The sequence below is a fragment of the Engraulis encrasicolus genome, chromosome 4, assembly GCF_034702125.1.
Source record: "Engraulis encrasicolus isolate BLACKSEA-1 chromosome 4, IST_EnEncr_1.0, whole genome shotgun sequence".
Taxonomy (NCBI): Eukaryota; Metazoa; Chordata; class Actinopteri; order Clupeiformes; family Engraulidae; genus Engraulis; species Engraulis encrasicolus.
Genome location: NC_085860.1, coordinates 52,856,787 through 52,874,286, shown reverse-complemented (window position 1 = coordinate 52,874,286; position 17,500 = coordinate 52,856,787). Strand labels below are relative to the sequence as shown.

The following is a 17,500-nucleotide window of genomic DNA, read 5'->3' as shown; positions in this document are numbered from 1 at the left end:
AGTCGAAATGACACGGTCAAAAAACTGTTTCCCTTCCTACACCCGCCATCAGAAATCCAATTCATTACTGAGCCACCTGTGCTCCGGTTAGATAGGCGAGAGTAGGGAGGAACAGCCAATCAGAGCCCACTATTGCCCAAGCAGCAGTGCCGCTCCCAAAATTCATAGTAAATTTACTCAATATTACGAATTAATCATTATCGTTATGCAGACATAAATCTAGATAACTAAAATATCACCATAAAGTGAGGAAAATATGAAATATAGAAAAATAGCAAAATGGCTCCAACATCCCGGCCCCTAATTGTCTACACTATCTGACAATTACAGAAATACACATGGAGCCATCAATTAATTCAGGATCTTAAGTGTTTAGAGTCCATTAAGTATGCAAACATCATAGTCCATATGCAGAAAAATCAAAAAAGTCTAATTTTTCTCAATTATCAAAAGGATATGTCTTTCAAAAAAGTCTTCTTAGACAGGCAAAAAACTCAAAAATTGTCATCTTCAAAAAGGCGGAAAAACAAAAATATAATCCTCAAAAAGGGGCAAAAATATGAAACTTCAAGAAGAGTAGAGGTCAGGCCTCCATAAGAAGGCACAGCTTTGTGATGGGTCTTTCCAGGACATTGCTTCCGGTTCGTATCTTGACCCGTCGGACGTGTCCTCTGCTGTCGGAGATGACCTCTGTTATCCTTCCCTTTGGCCAAGAGTTTCGTGGTGAAGTTTCGTCCATGATTAAGACTAGGTCGTCCGGCTTGAGGTTCCTCTTCACCAGGTTCCATTTCTGTCTTTCTTGCATTAGAGGAAGATACTCTTTGACCCAGAGTCAACAACAACAACAACAAGAACAAGTCAGCTAAGTACTGGACCTGTCGCCATCTTCTTTTGGCATAGCAGTCTTCCTTCACAAACACTCCTGGTGGCAGCAAGGGTTTACCCTTTAGTTGGAGCAGGTGGTTTGGTGTAAGAGGCTCTGGATCATTCACGTCGTTGGAAACTACAGTGATGGGTCGATCGTTCAGAATGGTTTCTACTTCACAGAAAACCGTCTGTAGGCTCTCGTCGTCCAACACTTGCTGCCTAACGATGGAGTAAAGGACTCTCTTGATGGTTCTGATGAGTCTTTCCCATGCGCCACCATGGTGCGGCCCGAACGGAGGATTAAAAGACCACTTGATCCCCTCGTAGGATAGGTCTCGTTGGATCTTGCTATGATTCAGAAGTGCAAGGGAGTCTCTCAGCTCACGTTCTGCGGCTACAAAGTTTGTGCCGTTATCTGACATCATCTCTTTGATCTGGCCCCTTCTACACATGAAGCGTCGAATGGCAGCAATGCATGAGTCAGTGTCCAAGGAATGTGCTAGTTCCAGGTGGACAGCTCTGCTTACAAGGCAGGTGAACAAGACTCCGTACCTTTTCACCTTCGCTCTGCCTCGCTTCGCCTCTATAGGGCCGAAGTAGTCGACTCCGACGTAAGTGAATGGAGGGTGGTCTGGCAAGGTGCGGTTTAACGGCAGGTCTGCCATCTTCTGTGTGGCAGGTGGAGTGTGCCAGCAACGGCAGAAGATGCATTTCCCTATGATACGCCTGGTAGCTGCATTGGCTTGGAGTATCCAGAATCTTTGGCGGAGTTTGGCCAGCGTCTCATTCCGTCCACCATGGCCCGTTGAGAGGTGAGCATGTCTGATAAGCAGTTTGGTTACATGGCAGGCTTTAGGTAGAATTGCAGGGTGTATGAATTCTTTCGGCATGGCTGTCTTGCTCAATCTCCCTCCTACTCGTAGCACTCCGTCAACAAGGATGGGGTCAAGCTTGCACAGTCTGCTGCCCTTCTTAACAGGTGTTTTGCCTTTCTCCAGCAATGTGATCTCTTCTGAGAAGTGACACTTCTGGACATATTGGAGCAGACTCTTTTCAGCACGTGCAAGATCCTCAATGGACAGATTTTGGCAGGTAAGTATATTTTTTCTTTTGTGTTCTGTACTTTTTCTATTATCGTGTGTCTGTTGGCCGGTGTGTGTCATGTCTCTTTTTCCCTTGATCAACTGCTTTAGGAAGTCTTTGAATTGGAGCATCCTAGCAGTAGCTCTCTTCAGGTGGTTCCAGGAGGAGAAGTGCTCTATGAACTTGATGACTGGATCGTATACCTTATCTGCTGCTGTACTGAGGACTGCAACAGTCTTCTTAATTTCCAGGTCATCATCAGAAAGAGAGAGAGCCGTCTCAGGAAGTTTTGGCCAAGAGTGTTGAGGCTGCTTCAGAAAGTCAGGTCCATTCAGCCATCTTTCACACTTCAGAAATGATTCTGTAGTCATGCCACGTGAGGCGTCGTCGGCGGGGTTAAGACCGCTGCTTACGTAGTGCCATTGGGATTTTTCAGAGAGGTCTCTGATGGTGCTCACTCTGTTGGCTACGTATGTCTGAAAGCGACTGGTGTCATTCAGGATGTATTTTATGACTGTAGTGCTGTCTGTCCAATAGACTGGTGCCTCTAGTGTGAGTTCTAGTTCTTTCTCCAACATGCTGTTGATGCGCACTGCTAGGACCGCTGCTGCCAGCTCTAGTCTGGGGATGGTGACAGGCTTCAGTGGCGCTACTCTTCCTTTCCCCATCATAAATGCCACATGGGTGAGACCTCTGGAGTCTGTAAGTCTCAAGTAGCTCACTGTGCCGTACCCTACCTCGCTGGCATCACAGAAGTGGTGTAGCTGTGCTTGGTACACATTGGAGAAGTCCTTTGGTATGTAGCATCTGCTGATGTTTAGGTCTTCCAGCTGGCTCAGCGTTCCAACCCAGGTCTCCCATCTCTTGGCGAAGGAGACTGGAATCTCTGAGTCCCAGCCAAGGTTGGATCTGCAAAGTTCTTGGATGATTCTTTTAGCTGGGAGAACCATAGGTGTCAGGAAGCCAAGGGGGTCATACAGGGAGTTGACGATGGAGAGGATCCCTCTGCGTGTATATGGCTGCTGCTTTGGTGAGATCTTGAAGCATAGGGTGTCTGAGCTGATGTTCCACTGGATACCGAGGGCGCGCTCTAGAGGTGTCTCACTCTTCTCCAGATTGACGTCCTTGATCTCCTTGGAAGCTCTGTCTTCCTCCGGGATTGAAGCAAGCACAGATTGGCTGCTGCTCACCTACTTCGTCAATCTGAACCCTCCTGTTGCACAGGCGTACGGCCTGTTCTTCCGATGCCACAGATTTCAGCAGATCATCGACATAAAAGTTTCTCCTTATGGTCTCCAACACCTCTGGATTCATCGCACCTTCATTGTCCTTAGCAGTTCTCTTCAAGGCATAGTTGGCACAGCTGGGTGACGAGACTGCACCGAAGAGATGTACCACCATCCTGTACTCGGCAAGGGGCTGATGTACGTCGCCATTGGGCCACCACAGGAACCGCAAGAAGTCCACATCATTGCTGGGAACTTTGACTTGGTGGAACATGCTCTCGATATCAGCCATCATGGCAACCTGCTCCTGTCTGAACCTGAGGATGACGCCCAGGAGAGTGTTGGTCAGGTCAGGGCCTTGGAGTAACTGGAGGTTCAATGAGGTACCCTGAAACGATGCCGTGCAGTCAAAGACCACTCGTATTTTCTTCTTTTTCTTATGGTACACTGCATGATGCGGTATGTACCACACTCTGCCATCAGACCTGGACAGTTGATCATCTGGCACCTTCTCAGCATAACCGTTGTTGAGCATAGTGTTCATGAATGTGGTGTAGTCAGTTCGAAAGTCCTCATTCCTTTTGAGCTTGTTCTGTAGGGTAGCAGCTCGCAGCTCAGCCACAGTTTTATTGTTTGGCATGAAAAGCTTTTCATCACGAAAAGGTAGCCTCATTTCGTAATGTCCGTCTTTCTTTGTGGCAGATTCATCTGCAATTTTTAGGAATCTCTTGTCCTCGAATGAAAGCTCTGTCTGCTCTTGACATGTTCTCTCTGGGAAGTCTTGATTGTACTGCCTGACGAGAAGCTCCTCCAATCTTGCCACGGAAATCCTGTTTGTAGAGACACATTGACGGCTATGTTCATCTGTAGGTGCACCACCATGTAATGGACCCTGGACAAACCACCCTAAGCGGCATTTCACAGCGGCAGGACCATCTCCTTGGCTATGGATGACACTCCAAGGCTCCAGTGCCCACGGGGCATTAGCTCCGATCAACAGACCGATATCTGCATCAATGGCGGGGAGTTGAACATCTTTCAGGTAAGCCCATTTTTGTATGTCTTCTTCTTTCGTAATGTTTCCATGGCAAACTGGTATTCTGTCCTGTGTGAAGACTTCAGGCAGTTGTATGAAGTCAGACTCATTGCAGCTGCTGACCTCTAACCCTGTTACGCGCTGGGTCTTTATGACTCTTTCCTGGCCCATAGTGCGTAGCAGGATTTCTGTGCTTTTGCCCTGCATATGTAGATCCTCCAGTAGCTTTTGGGTGCAGAACGATGCAGAGCTTCCTGGGTCTAGAAATGCATAGGTAAGTATGGTTTTATTGCTTTTAATGGATTTGATTTTCACAGGTATTATGGCAAGCTTGCAATCGGAAACTCCGGCCCCAGTATCGGTAGATGCAGTGTCTGGGGTGTTGTTGATGGTACATGCTGACTGTGTCACTGGGCTTGGGTTGATTGCTGGTGGCAGTGAATGTGATTTGACAGGGCCTTCAATGTGCAGGATAGTGGGGTGTTTTTTCTGACATATCCGACATGTCAGGCGCCTAGTACATCCACTGCTTACATGGCCTTTGGTGAGACAGGCAAAGCACATTCCATGTTTCTTCAGAAATTCAACCTTTTCCTTGTGCTGTTGTAGCGCCATCTGGTGGCATGATTCCATCGTATGATCTCCTTTGCAGAAGAGGCATGGTTTTGAATAGGCCAGTTGTGAATGCTTCTGTTGGAGGCTATCAAATGTGCTTCCGGATGTGCTCCCCCCTCTAGGGGTTGCTGCGGGCGCCACTGGGACGACGGTGGTTGCGAAGCTTTTCTTTGGTGGGGGCCGTTTTTGTCCAGTTGGTTTTGCTGCTCTACTAACAGAGTCCTGAATGGTTCCGAAGACTGGGTCTAGCAGTACTTTGGCTTGCTTTTCAAGGAATTCCACAATATTATGGAATCTGGCCCGGCGTTTTGTCTGTTCCTGTATCTCGCATGCTTTGCTTCTCCATCGCACCCGCTTGTAGGGTAACTTTGACAAGATCAACTGTAAGTTGGAGGGCGTGTCGAGTTCAGACATGTCGGGCAGGCTGCTGATTATGTTGCAACAGCTTCTCAGGTATAATGCATAACTGTAAAGTTCTTTGCCATCTTCTGGCTTTATAGCATTCCAATTCAGAGCTTTCTGAATGTATGCTGTACTGAGTCGATAAGGGTCGCCGAAATGTTCATCAAGGAGCCGCCTTGCCTCTGCATATCCTAATTGAGCATTCATATGTAGGCAGCTTTGGACCAATTCTTTAGGTTGGCCAGTTGTGTACTGTTCAAGGAAAAACAGTCGTTCTTGGCTATTAGCAGTCATTTGTTCAATGCGGTTCTCAAATGCATGGATAAAAGGTAAGTAGCTAATAAGATCGCCATTGAATGTTGGTAATTCTCTAGTGGGAAGAGAAGTTTGTTTTTGGTGCTGAATGATCAGACTGGCAAGCTCACTTTGAGTATTCACAGGATTGCTTGACTGATTTGGTTGTGCCCGCTGACCGTCATTTGGCTGTGGGACTAATGGTTGAGTGACAGGTGGGGTATTGGGCTGCCCCATTCTGTGGCTACTGAGTGAAGGCCGATTTACAGTAATTATGGCTGGTGCTTGTGATAGTAATGGAGTTTGTGTTGTTCTTTGTCGAGGCGCTGTCCTTGGTACTGGCGTTGGCTGTTGTATTGGCATTTGTGTTGTTGTTTGTCCAGTTGTTGATACAGCAGTTTCAGTAGGCATGTTATTTGTTTGGCTTGTTATTTTCATGTGTGTTTGTTTTGCTTCCTCCTTCATCATTCTCTGCAGTGGAGTTTTGGGAATTGCCCCCAGTCGTGTAAATTCAACGGGTGATTGATCTGCCATCGTAACTGATTTATCTGGGTAACTCTCGGCATAAGCGTTCATTGCGTCACCTCGCAGCGGCTGTAAAATGTCATGCGAATGTTGCAGCTGTTCAATTGATGCCATTTCGAAACTTTCATAAACTTGTAGTTTTGCATCAGCTTCTGATAATTGTATGTCAAGATCAAGCTGCTCCATTTTTCTCTGAAGCTGCTCCTTTTCCTTTTGGAGCTCATGTTGTAATTTCATGCCGCGCGATTTGGCTTCAAGCGCTGCCTTCTCTGCGGCCGCCTTTGCGCGCAGGGAGGAGACAGCGGAGACCTTCGAGGTTTTTGACCCAGTTTTGGAGACGCTGTCTTCTGGGTTAATTTCCGGTTGTGCATCGGACTTTCCTTTTTTCCATTCATCAATTTCAGTACAGAAACTGTCAAACACTGCCATCTTAGGCTCGTACCATTCGGTCTTATCCTTTTCCTTTTCTTCCTCAGTCATACACGCTTGGACAGATACATGCGCGTCATAGAACTCATTCATCGCTCTTCGTAATTCATCAAATCTTTCATTGATCGTTTCATCATCTGCATGAGTGTCCATCAAAGTCTTTATTTCCTTCATTTTCTTTGTGCATACTCCTAATTTTCCACCGCGACTCTTTATTAGAGCCTGCAAACTTTGATCAGCCATGATTGTTTTCAATTAAGTGCTTGTGTTTACACTTCGTAATAAATCACGCTTCAGAATTTGTTTCCAGTCACTTCCGCGATCAATAAACAGTATTTCACAGTCTATGTCCAGTATTTCAAGTCCATTTGTTTAGAAAACATGAATCACTTTCGTATTGTTTGTTAAGCAGTTCCTTTGTCTTCCTTACAAACACTTGCCAAGCGCACAGCTTCGTGAAATAAACTGTTACTCACGGACCGGAGAGTCTTGGAGCATGCAATGATCCTTCCTTAGCTTTGTCCATGAAATCCCAATTTTCAAAGCCGACAGTCCTTCAAGTTTTAATCCACAGGAAGTTTTTTGACTAATTGTAGCGGCCTCCTGGCTGCCTCAGCTGGAGTCGCTTTGACGGGAGAGGTCCAGTTAAGTTCAGACGCGCGTTCTTATTTATCAGTGCTCGAGTTTATTTTCTTCCAGGTCTCTTAACAGTACAGATCTTCTTGTTTATTCTCAAACTAAGTAAATAAGTCGAAATGACACGGTCAAAAAACTGTTTCCCTTCCTACACCCGCCATCAGAAATCCAATTCATTACTGAGCCACCTGTGCTCCGGTTAGATAGGCGAGAGTAGGGAGGAACAGCCAATCAGAGCCCACTATAGCCCAAGCACCAGTGACGCTCCCAAATTCATAGTAAAGATACTAAATATTGCGCAATTAATCATTATCATTATGCAGACATAAATCTAGATAACTAAAATATCACCATAAAGTGAGGAAAATATGAAATATAGAAAAATAGTAAAATGGCTCCAACAGTGTGTGTGTGTGTGTGTGTGTGTGTGCCTGTGTGTGTGTGTGTACCTCCAGTTCTCTCAGGGCGTTGTCACACTCCTTCTGGCCGGGGGCCTGCTGGGTGCACAGGGTGATCAGCTGGTTGATGCTCTCAGTCACCGCCCTGCAACACAGCACAGCACAGCACACAGAGGGCACGCTCAGAGACAAGTATATATGCACACACACACACACACACACATGCACACACACACACACACACACACACACACACACACACACACACACACACACACACACACACACACACACACACACACACACACACACACACGTACGTACGTCTGCACGTGCCAAGTATTTACACACGTGTGCACATGCGCCCGAACGCACAAATACACGTGCGCACGCATACACACACACACATGCACACGTTCACACACACGCAAACCCGCTTGCACACACACACACACACACACATGCATACTACACACACACACACACATAATATATGCAAAGCAGACATTGAAGATGTGCACATTCATATAATTATGTATCAGTCTGTCTCCCCCTCTGTCTACCCCACCCCACACACACACACACACACATGCAGGCCAGCGCACACATGCATACTAAGCACACACACAATATATGCAAACCAAACATTGAGGATATGCACATTGATACAATCATGTCTCTCCCTCTGTAACACACACACACACACACACACACACACACACACACACACACACACACACACACACACAGCCAAGACATCTGTGCACCAGTGCCAGTGTGAGAGCTCTTGGCGATAACACCTCCACATGACACAGACCTGTTACGCATCACAGGAGAGCAAACAGCCATTTACCTATGCATGACAACACACACACACACGCACACACACACACACGCACACACGCACACACACACACACACGCAGACACACACACACGCGCAAGCACACACACGCACGCATACACACATGGACACGGACACACACACCGACACACATACACAAGGTGTGATAGTCTAGGTCTAAGACAAGCTCCAGTAAGCACAGACAAATGATTAAATTGTGTGTGCTTGCATGAACATGTGAATGCACCTGCGTTCATATATCAGTAAGTGTGTGTGTGTGTGTGTGTGTGTCCATATAGGTGTATGTACTGTCCGTCTGTGTATGTGCCTGTATGTATGCGTGTGTTCATTTCTGTGTCCTTGTATGGTGTGTGTATGGTCTGTGCCTCTGTCCATGTGTGTGTGTGTGTATGTGTGTGTGTGTATGTGTGTGTGTGTATGTGTGTGTGTGTGTGTGTGTGTGTGTGTGTGTGTGACACCTCTGCCTCCATCCGTTTCCCTAATTAACAGGAGCGGAAAAATCAGCCAAGCCCAAAGCCCCCGGGCCTGCCCCAGACTACCACCTCCAGACACTGCTCTGCCAAGCAGCACATAAGCCCACCACCACCACCTCTTCTCCACCACCACCTCCTCCTCGCTGCGCTCCCCTTCACCTCCTCACCTCCTCATCCCAGACTATCTTCACCACCTCCTCACCTCCTCACCCCAGACAAGCACCTCCAGACACTGCTCTGCCAAGCACATCCTCCCTCCACCACCTCCTCCTCTTATCCTCTTCTCCACCACCACCTCCTCCTCCTCTCCTCGCTACGCTCCCCTTCACCTCCTCACCTCCTCATCCCAGACTAGCACCTCCAGACACTGCTGCCCTGCCAAGCAGCACATCACACCACCACCACCTCCTCCACCTCACCACCTCCCTTCACCACCTCCTCCCAGACTAGCACTTCCAGACACTGCTCTGCCAAGCACATCACCCCACCACCTCCACCTCCACCCCTCCCTGCTCCCATATGACCACCTCCCAACACCACCTCCTCTACTCCACACTCCAGACTAGCACCTCCAGACACTGCCCTGCCAAGCACATCACCCCTCCACCACCTCCTCTTCTCCACTGCTTCTCCGTTCCAATACCACCGACTGTTTCTGTTCTCCCTTCTATATTGCCACCTTCGGCCAACCAGCCCCTCACCCCCCCCCCCCCCCCACCACTCCCTGTTCCAGTCAGGAGAGTTGATGGCCAGCATCGCTTCACTGCACCCACGTACTGCTTTCTCAAAATGCACACAAGCACCACAAACCCACATTGCCACCCTCCCCCAACAAAGTAAATATTAAACAACCAAACAAATACATGAAGAAGTATGTGTCATCACAAGAGACAGACACATGAAAACAGACATGCATATACACACACACACGCACGCACGCACGCACGCACGCACGCACGCACGCACACACATGCACGCGCACACACACACGAACACACCCCATCAGTGTTTGCATCATAAAATGCCTAACAGTGACGGTGACCTAAGGTGAATGGACAGGCAAAGCACGGTCTCCATAAACCCCTGCTGGCGTTGCTAGCAGCAGTCCTATCTGCAGAGCGGCTGTGAAGCACAGACACTACAGGTATTTCTAGGCCAGCAGGAGCGGAGGAGAGGCGGCTGCTATTTGTGTTCGAGCGATGGCGATGAAGCTTCCAAAGTAGACGTGTGATTAATTACGGGTGAGAGTGCAGCTCCAGAGCACTGTTTCTGTCCTCCTCCTCCTCCTCCTCCTCCTCCTCCTCCTCCTCCTCCTCCTCCTCACACTCCCTCCTTCTCTTCCTCCTCCTCCTCCTCACACTCCCATCTCCCTCCTCTCTCCTCGGACCTCTTTAGTCCACTGACTTATCATCCACCTTCCTCTGTCCTCTTTTCCCCTTACATCCTCCTCCTCCTCATCCACCTCCTCTCCCTCCTCTCCTTCCTCCTCCTCCTCCTCCTCACACTCCCTTCTCCCTCCTCTCTCCTCATACTACTTGCTTATCGTCCTCTTGCTTATCATCCACCTTCCTGTCCTCTTCTTCCTTCTCCTCCTCCTCTCCTCCTTCAAAGGCCTTCCACCTTCCTCTTAATGCAGATTCTCATCCACCTCTCTCTCCACCCTATATTCCTCCACCTTCCTCTCTCATATCCACCTCACCTTCTCATCTGCCTGCAGCAGACTCTTTGCACCCCCTCATCTGCCCTACTTACATTTACGCCACCTTCTCCCACTTTATCCTCACTGGCTATGTTTACATGACATTTTTAATTCCGAAGTAATAATTCTGAAGTATATAGTTCCGCGAGTTTTCATTTATTTCCGCATTGTGAAGAGTTTTACATGACATTTTCAAAGTGTAATTAAGCTTTATTCAGAATTCAATTTAGCTAATTCTGGATTAAATGTCACATGTAAACATAGTCACTCTGTCCTTCTCCTCTCTGTCCTGCTCACCTTGATGTGGTTGTTAACAAGTTCTAGCCGCTGGAGGCTTGTGTATTAACTGAGAGGCACTTACAACACCACTCCTCCCTACTCCATCCCTCAAAACCCTCCATCCTACACCCTCCTTCTCCCTCCTCCATCCACCCTTTCTCCTCACCTTGCTGCAGCTGTGAGGAGGTTCTTTGCGTTGGCTGCCCCTGGGTCAACAGAGAGGGAAATCCATCCTTCTCCTTCTCCACAGTCAGCTACATCATCATCCCACCCCCACCTCATCCTCCTCCTCCTCCTCCTCCTCATTTTAATCTTACACCCTCCTTCTCCCTCCTCCATCCACCCTTTCTCCTCACCTTGCTGCAGCTGCGAGGAGGTTCTTGGCGTTTGCTGCCCCTGGGTCCACCGAGAGGGACTTGGCGGCGAGCAGCAACTTGCTGGAGGCCATGGAGATGTTCTTCAGGTTGCTGATCACCTGGATCTGGTCATCTTTCCTCTATTGCATGATGGGAAGAAGAGAAGAAGCAGAATTCATTATGGCTGTGTACACCCAAGCGCACAGACAGACAGACAGGCGCACAGACAGACAGACAGACAGACAGACAGACAGACAGACAGACAGACAGACAGACAGACAGATATACAATGGAATATACAGAGTAGTATGGCTGACTGGGCAATAAAGAAAACATTTGCTCCAAGAACAGATATAGCAAATCAAACACTACAAATCTATCAGAAATGGTAAAGGCCAAGGTGACCTAAAATGATCTGAGTTAGGCCTAATAGAGAGATATTTTGACTTTCATTTCTATTCCCTGTTTGTCCTTCAAGATTAAGAAATAATGAATTGTGATGAATCCCAATTAGCTACATGCAATCCTGCAATAAAACATTTGACAGCCCTAATTATCATACTTGTACTGTTGCTGCTATTATTATGCGTACTACTACTACCATTATTGTTATTATTATTATTATTATTTGTATTATTATTATTACTATTATTATTATCCTTCCCCACATCTCCCATCCTCTCTTCGCTGCCTGTCTGTCTGCTCGGTAGCGCGCGCTGACAGCCATGCCATGCTAGGCTAGCTGTGCGTCATGCTACATCAGCTTCTCCCCCCGGGTGCTCTGTCCAAATTAATGAGCAATGTAAGCCGAACAAGACCATCAAACGATCTCATTATGAGGGCCTGCCTTAGCACTCTCTGGCACAATAGCGTCGGCCTAACCGAATTAGAGGCAAAAAGGCTCCTAATTAACCAACGCACAGAGAGGCGCCGCCAAGGGTGCTGCCGTCAGGAAGCAGAGAGGAATGGGTGGGCGGAAGATTTTGATTTTGACAGGGACAGGCGGAAGCTACCGGTAGGTTTGCTTTGATCAAAAGGACTATTGTATTGTACCATCTGCCACTAATAAAAAAAGAAAAAACTTGCTAATAAATGCCACACATCTCAACAAGCTCGGTCATCATCACAAATATACAAATCGACGGAAGAGAAGTCACTCAGAGCAGAACGCAAGGATAGGAGCCGGGCCATTAGTCAGACTAAACCGCCGATTGGAATATTAATTGAGAGTGCATTAACATTCCCTATTGATGAACTCAGGTACAGGCCTATGGGGATTTAAGATTGTACAGAGTATGAACCAATGACAATTCTCATCTTTAGCAAGGTGATGTCAGCATGTATTGACATTGTGTTGACAAAGGCAATGAAAAGTTAGTTGTAATGGCTGAGCTGTTGAGACCATTCATCATCCCCTGTTCTATCATGGTGTTCATATAATTTGTTGTATAATTTTAAAAATGAAATGTATATTTTTTGTTTTCTTTTATAAGTATGTTTTTAGGGCTTTTGGGCAGCGAAGAGAGACAGCAAAGTACTTGGGACAGAGACACTGGGAAATAGATTCGAACAGATTCGAACCTGGGTCCCCATGGGCAAAATTGGTGAACAGTTTACTTGACACCGGTGTCATATGCTTGTCATTACAGTGTCATAACAGTGTCATCACACAGTCATAGATAAGTCATAAACATTATGTCCATGTCATAAATATTTTATGACTGTTGGCCTTAAGTGACATACTGTTAAGTGTTACCCAATATTGCAAACCGCCATACATGTATTAAGCGCAGCACCTATCTAGCATGTCTATCTCACCGGTGTGTGTCCGGCCATCTCGATGCCGGCGTCCAGGAATTCGTCAAAGTCCTCGCTGAACTTTCCGGAGGCCTCGGAGAGCTGTCTGCTGGTGCCGCGGGAGGAGTGGACAACCTCCCCAGCCGAGTGGTTCAGCTCGGCAGCCGTGTGGTTCAGGTCGCTCTGGGCCTCCTGGAAGGACTTGGAGCACGGAGGGAGCTGAGGGGGGGTGGGGGGGGGGTAGGAGAGAGGGAGATAAGATAATATTTAAACTGCAAGCAAAGAGTGAAGGGCAACAAATATGTGTGTGTGTGTGTGTGTGTGTGTGTGTGTGTGTGTGTGTGTGTGTGTGTGTGTGTGTGTGTGTGTGTGTGTGTGTGTGTGTGTGTGTGTGTGTGTGTGTGTGTGTGTGTGTGTGAGTGAGTGAGTGAGTGAGTGAGTGAGAGTCGAGAAATACCTCTTGACAGTGAAGCTAACATAATACAGGTCTCCTAGCGTCAAGGTGCTTTTGTGTAATTTAAGAATACATTACCTGAAGATGAACGCTTCTACCTCTACCAAAGGACAGCCTGCCTACGCTAGGACGTCTGCCAAAATTCACATGCTTGGATCATATTTTACAGGACTGGCAAGAAATCAGCTGTGGTCTACAGTTTCATCGTTACACTTCTTCTCTGTGATCAACAGTGTAGGAGTAGGAGCAGCATCTGATACCTTAGAGCAGTGATTCTCAAACTGTGGGCCCTGAAGGCATACCAAGTGGGCCTTGAAATCATTTTCTAAAAATCAAAATAATGTTTTTGTGCGTGTGCGTGTTGTTGATTTATTTGAGTTTTATGCTTTATTGGGTCAGAGTTGGGCCCCGAAAGCTTGTGAAAATTTAAAGTGGGCCCCAAGTTGAAAAAGGTTGAAAACCCCTGCCTTAGGCACAGCACACTACTAAACTACACGGCTGTTTTGTTAACCCTTTACCTTCTTTTAGGAGCCCGAAAGACGCTCCGCTCCTTTCTAGGGCTGTAGCGATATTGGATCGAAACGAGAAATCGTGATACTCAGAGTCACGATACTGTATCGTGATATACGCCCTTTCAAAGTTTTGTCATCCATCAGTCCAGAAAACAGCCGTATGATTTGATGTGATAGTGCTTCCAAGCTTCAAATAAGCTACATTTCAGAAATCTTGGGGTGTATCGAACCGTAGTTCAAAAATCGTGATACGAACCGCATCGTGAGTTGAGTGTATCGTGACAGCCAAAGTCCTTTGCTTTCTTTTCCCTTTCCTTTCCTTTCCTCCAGTTTCTTTTCTGTTACTGTAATACCTTTAGATAACATAACTTGGATGAAAAACAATCTTCTCAGTATTTTAACTCAGCCTCAACTCCTGTAGCATACCTTAGCATAGGCACAATGTGTTTAAAGCAGCATTATGGCCACTAGCTTGCCAGTCTATGCCCTGGCCTTCAATCTCACAATGTGGGTGTCTGTTTTATTTATTGTGATGCATTACTATATACCGTTCTTTCTACTTCTTTTCATTACTAAGCGACTTTATCTTACTTGCCACAATTTATTGTTGTTGTTTTCACTGTTGTGTGTTATAAATAAACATGACTTTATTTGACGAGAGGGACAGAGGGATGCTGGAAATAATGTGTGTGTATGGCAGCATTTTGTCTACGCTGGTGCTTACACATAGATATGTTGTTTGTCTTTGCTGCCGAGAGGAGAGGAGAGGAGAGGAGAGGAGAGGGGAGGGGAGGGGAGGAGAGGAGAGGAGAGGAGAGGAGAGGAGAGGAGAGGAGAGGAGAGGAGAGGAAATGAAAGGAAAGGAAAGGAAAGGAAAGGAAAGGAAAGGAAAGGAAAGGAAAGGAAAGGAAAGGAAAGGAAAGGAAAGGAGAGGAGAGGAGAGGAGAGGAGAGGAGAGGACTTACGTTGTCCACTTGCAGCTTCTTGCTGGCCTCCCCGATGCTCCTGAGGGCCATGTCCACATCCTTCTGGCCTGGCAGGCAGTTCACACAGTTATTCAGGGAGTGGGACACAGCCTTGGCCACCTGTAACAAAGGACGCACGCACGCACCCGCACGCACGCACCCGCGCACACACACACACACGCACACACGCACACACACACAAGGTCAGTTCATTGCTACCTGTTCCCTCCTGCTTACGTACACCGTCCTGATGGAAGTCATTAGGGAGTTCCATATGCAGAACAACCCCCAGTAGCAGCACCGTGCAGGGAAACGTGTTCGTGCCTCATTTATGCCACAAACATATGCTGAGCAATATGCCGTCGGTCCCATAGGGGATCAGCAACAAATCTACAGCTCCTGTTCCTGCACACAGGGCCGCTGCCAACAGCTTTGACCGGGCCCGGGACAAACTCAGCTGATAGGCCCCCTCTATAAATACATGCAATGTAAGTCAGTATGCCCTTTATTATCCCACTGTGGGGGAATTCGGGTGTTGCAGCAGTAACACGCATACAGCTTGTACAAAAACAGACGACATACATACAGACACAGGACCAGGAAGTAAAAAATATATAAGGAGAATATAAAAAATGGGTTCTGCTATGAGAACCCATTTCCGGGCCCCCCATCTCTCTACCTTGGCCCGGGACAATTGACCCCTTTGTCCCCCCCCTCTGTCGGCTTATCTGCCTGCACACACTGTACAAATTAGGCGTGCTGTGCCAACACCGGTCGGCAGAATGGCACCATTTAAAGGAGATAATGGCCTCCCATCCGGACAACAAGCACTTTAGATGGCTGCCATCAGCCATCAGCACTCTTAGCTGAGAGGCAGCAGCCATCACTTATGTACGTACAGTACCTGTCGAGCCGTTTCCTCTTCACTTCCCTGTACGCCGCTGCCTGTTGACTACGGCTCTCTAGCTACATTTAAAATGACTGAACATCTACAAAAACAAGTCCGACAGGCAGACAAAAGATGCGTCTGATGGCGGCGAAGATCGTGTTTTGGCCGATTTAAAGAATGCGTTTCAGACGGACAGACTGACGGACTGACATACCCTCTTAAAGAGATGCTAGGACGCATCTAAAAACAGCATCTATTGCCATCACATGCCATATTAAAAAAATGATATAGTTGGTAAAGGTCTTAGTCCTCAACAAGCATCTTACCATCTTATCCAAACCACTATCACAAAGCCATTATTCTGAACAATTTTGTGTGTCATATTTTTCCACATGAATCTTCTTACAGTCACTGGTAGAATGCAATTCCATGTTCCTACAAGGTTACAAAACTTTCCCTGAGAGCTCATTTAAATTCATAGGACCTTATTTTTTATTTAACCCTTGGTTAACCAGGAAAATTCCCATTGAGCCAAAATGGCTATTCTTCCAGGGAGTCCTGGCTAAGAGTGGCAGGCACATAAAAGTGAAATACATGTCGTTCCTATTCCTCTTCCTCACCTGCGCCAGCCTCTGCTGCGACTCCGCGTCACCGGGAGAGATCAGGGCCTCGTGCGCCTCGTTGATGAGCATGGCCGAGCCCTCCATCACGTGACCCGCCGAATCCAACATGGCGGCCGCCGCCTGGGTTTCCACGGAGCAGGCCGCCACCCCGCGCGCCGCCTGGGCCAGAGTCTTCAGAGCCTGGGCCGTCTCCCGAGCCGCCACACCTGGTGGTGATAAGATAAGATAAGATAATTATGTTAGCATGCTACTATGCTACTGCGTGCCGCCTGGGCCAGAGTCTTCAGAGCCTGGGCCGTCTCCCGAGCCGCCACACCTGGTGGTGATAAGATAAGATAAGATAATTATGTTAGCATGCTACTATGCTACTGCGCGCCGCCTGGGCCAGAGTCTTCAGAGCCTGGGCCGTCTCACGAGCCGCCACACCTGGTGGTGATAAGATAAGATAAGATAAGATAATTATGTTAGCATGCTACTATGCTACTGCGCGCCGCCTGGGCCAGAGTCTTCAGAGCCTGGGCCGTCTCCCGAGCCGCCACACCTGGTGGTGATAAGATAAGATAAGATAATTATGTTAGCATGCTACTATGCTACTGCGCGCCGCCTGGGCCAGAGTCTTCAGAGCCTGGGCCGTCTCCCGAGCCGCCACACCTGGTGGTGATAAGATAAGATAAGATAATTATGTTAGCATGCTACTATGCTACTGCGCGCCGCCTGGGCCAGAGTCTTCAGAGCCTGGGCCGTCCCCCGGGCCGCCACACCTGGGGGTGAGACAAACACGATAGGACAGGTAGGCTTATTCACATGCTTCATTTTCACAGAATAGTAAAACACTTTTTTAGTGATTATCTGACTTTTTATAGGTTCATAGGTTTTTTGGTAACACTTTATATCAATGTCTTCTTGTAAAGTATTAATAACACGTAGGAAATAATGAACTATTTATGAACAAAGCATTAACAAATGTTCGTAAATGACTAGGAAATCTTAATGAATGTTTGTAAACGAGTGGGAAATGTTATCTTAATATTTTATATCCATCAAACATTTACAAATTGTTTGTAAATGAATAAAATAC

General features: G+C 47.3%; 1 protein-coding gene across 1 annotated transcript in view; it reads right to left on the bottom strand.

Moving 5' to 3' along the window:
* Positions 1-17,500, bottom strand: part of tln2b (talin 2b) — a 351,125-nt gene that overhangs the window by 84,434 nt on the left and 249,191 nt on the right. The window contains exons 29-33 of the mRNA XM_063197707.1: positions 16,420-16,628; positions 14,911-15,030; positions 13,001-13,198; positions 11,183-11,322; positions 7,563-7,656 (exon numbers count right to left, since the gene is read on the bottom strand). Of these exons, the coding sequence (XP_063053777.1) occupies positions 7,563-7,656; positions 11,183-11,322; positions 13,001-13,198; positions 14,911-15,030; positions 16,420-16,628 (761 nt within the window). The remainder of the gene's footprint in view (positions 1-7,562; positions 7,657-11,182; positions 11,323-13,000; positions 13,199-14,910; positions 15,031-16,419; positions 16,629-17,500) is intronic.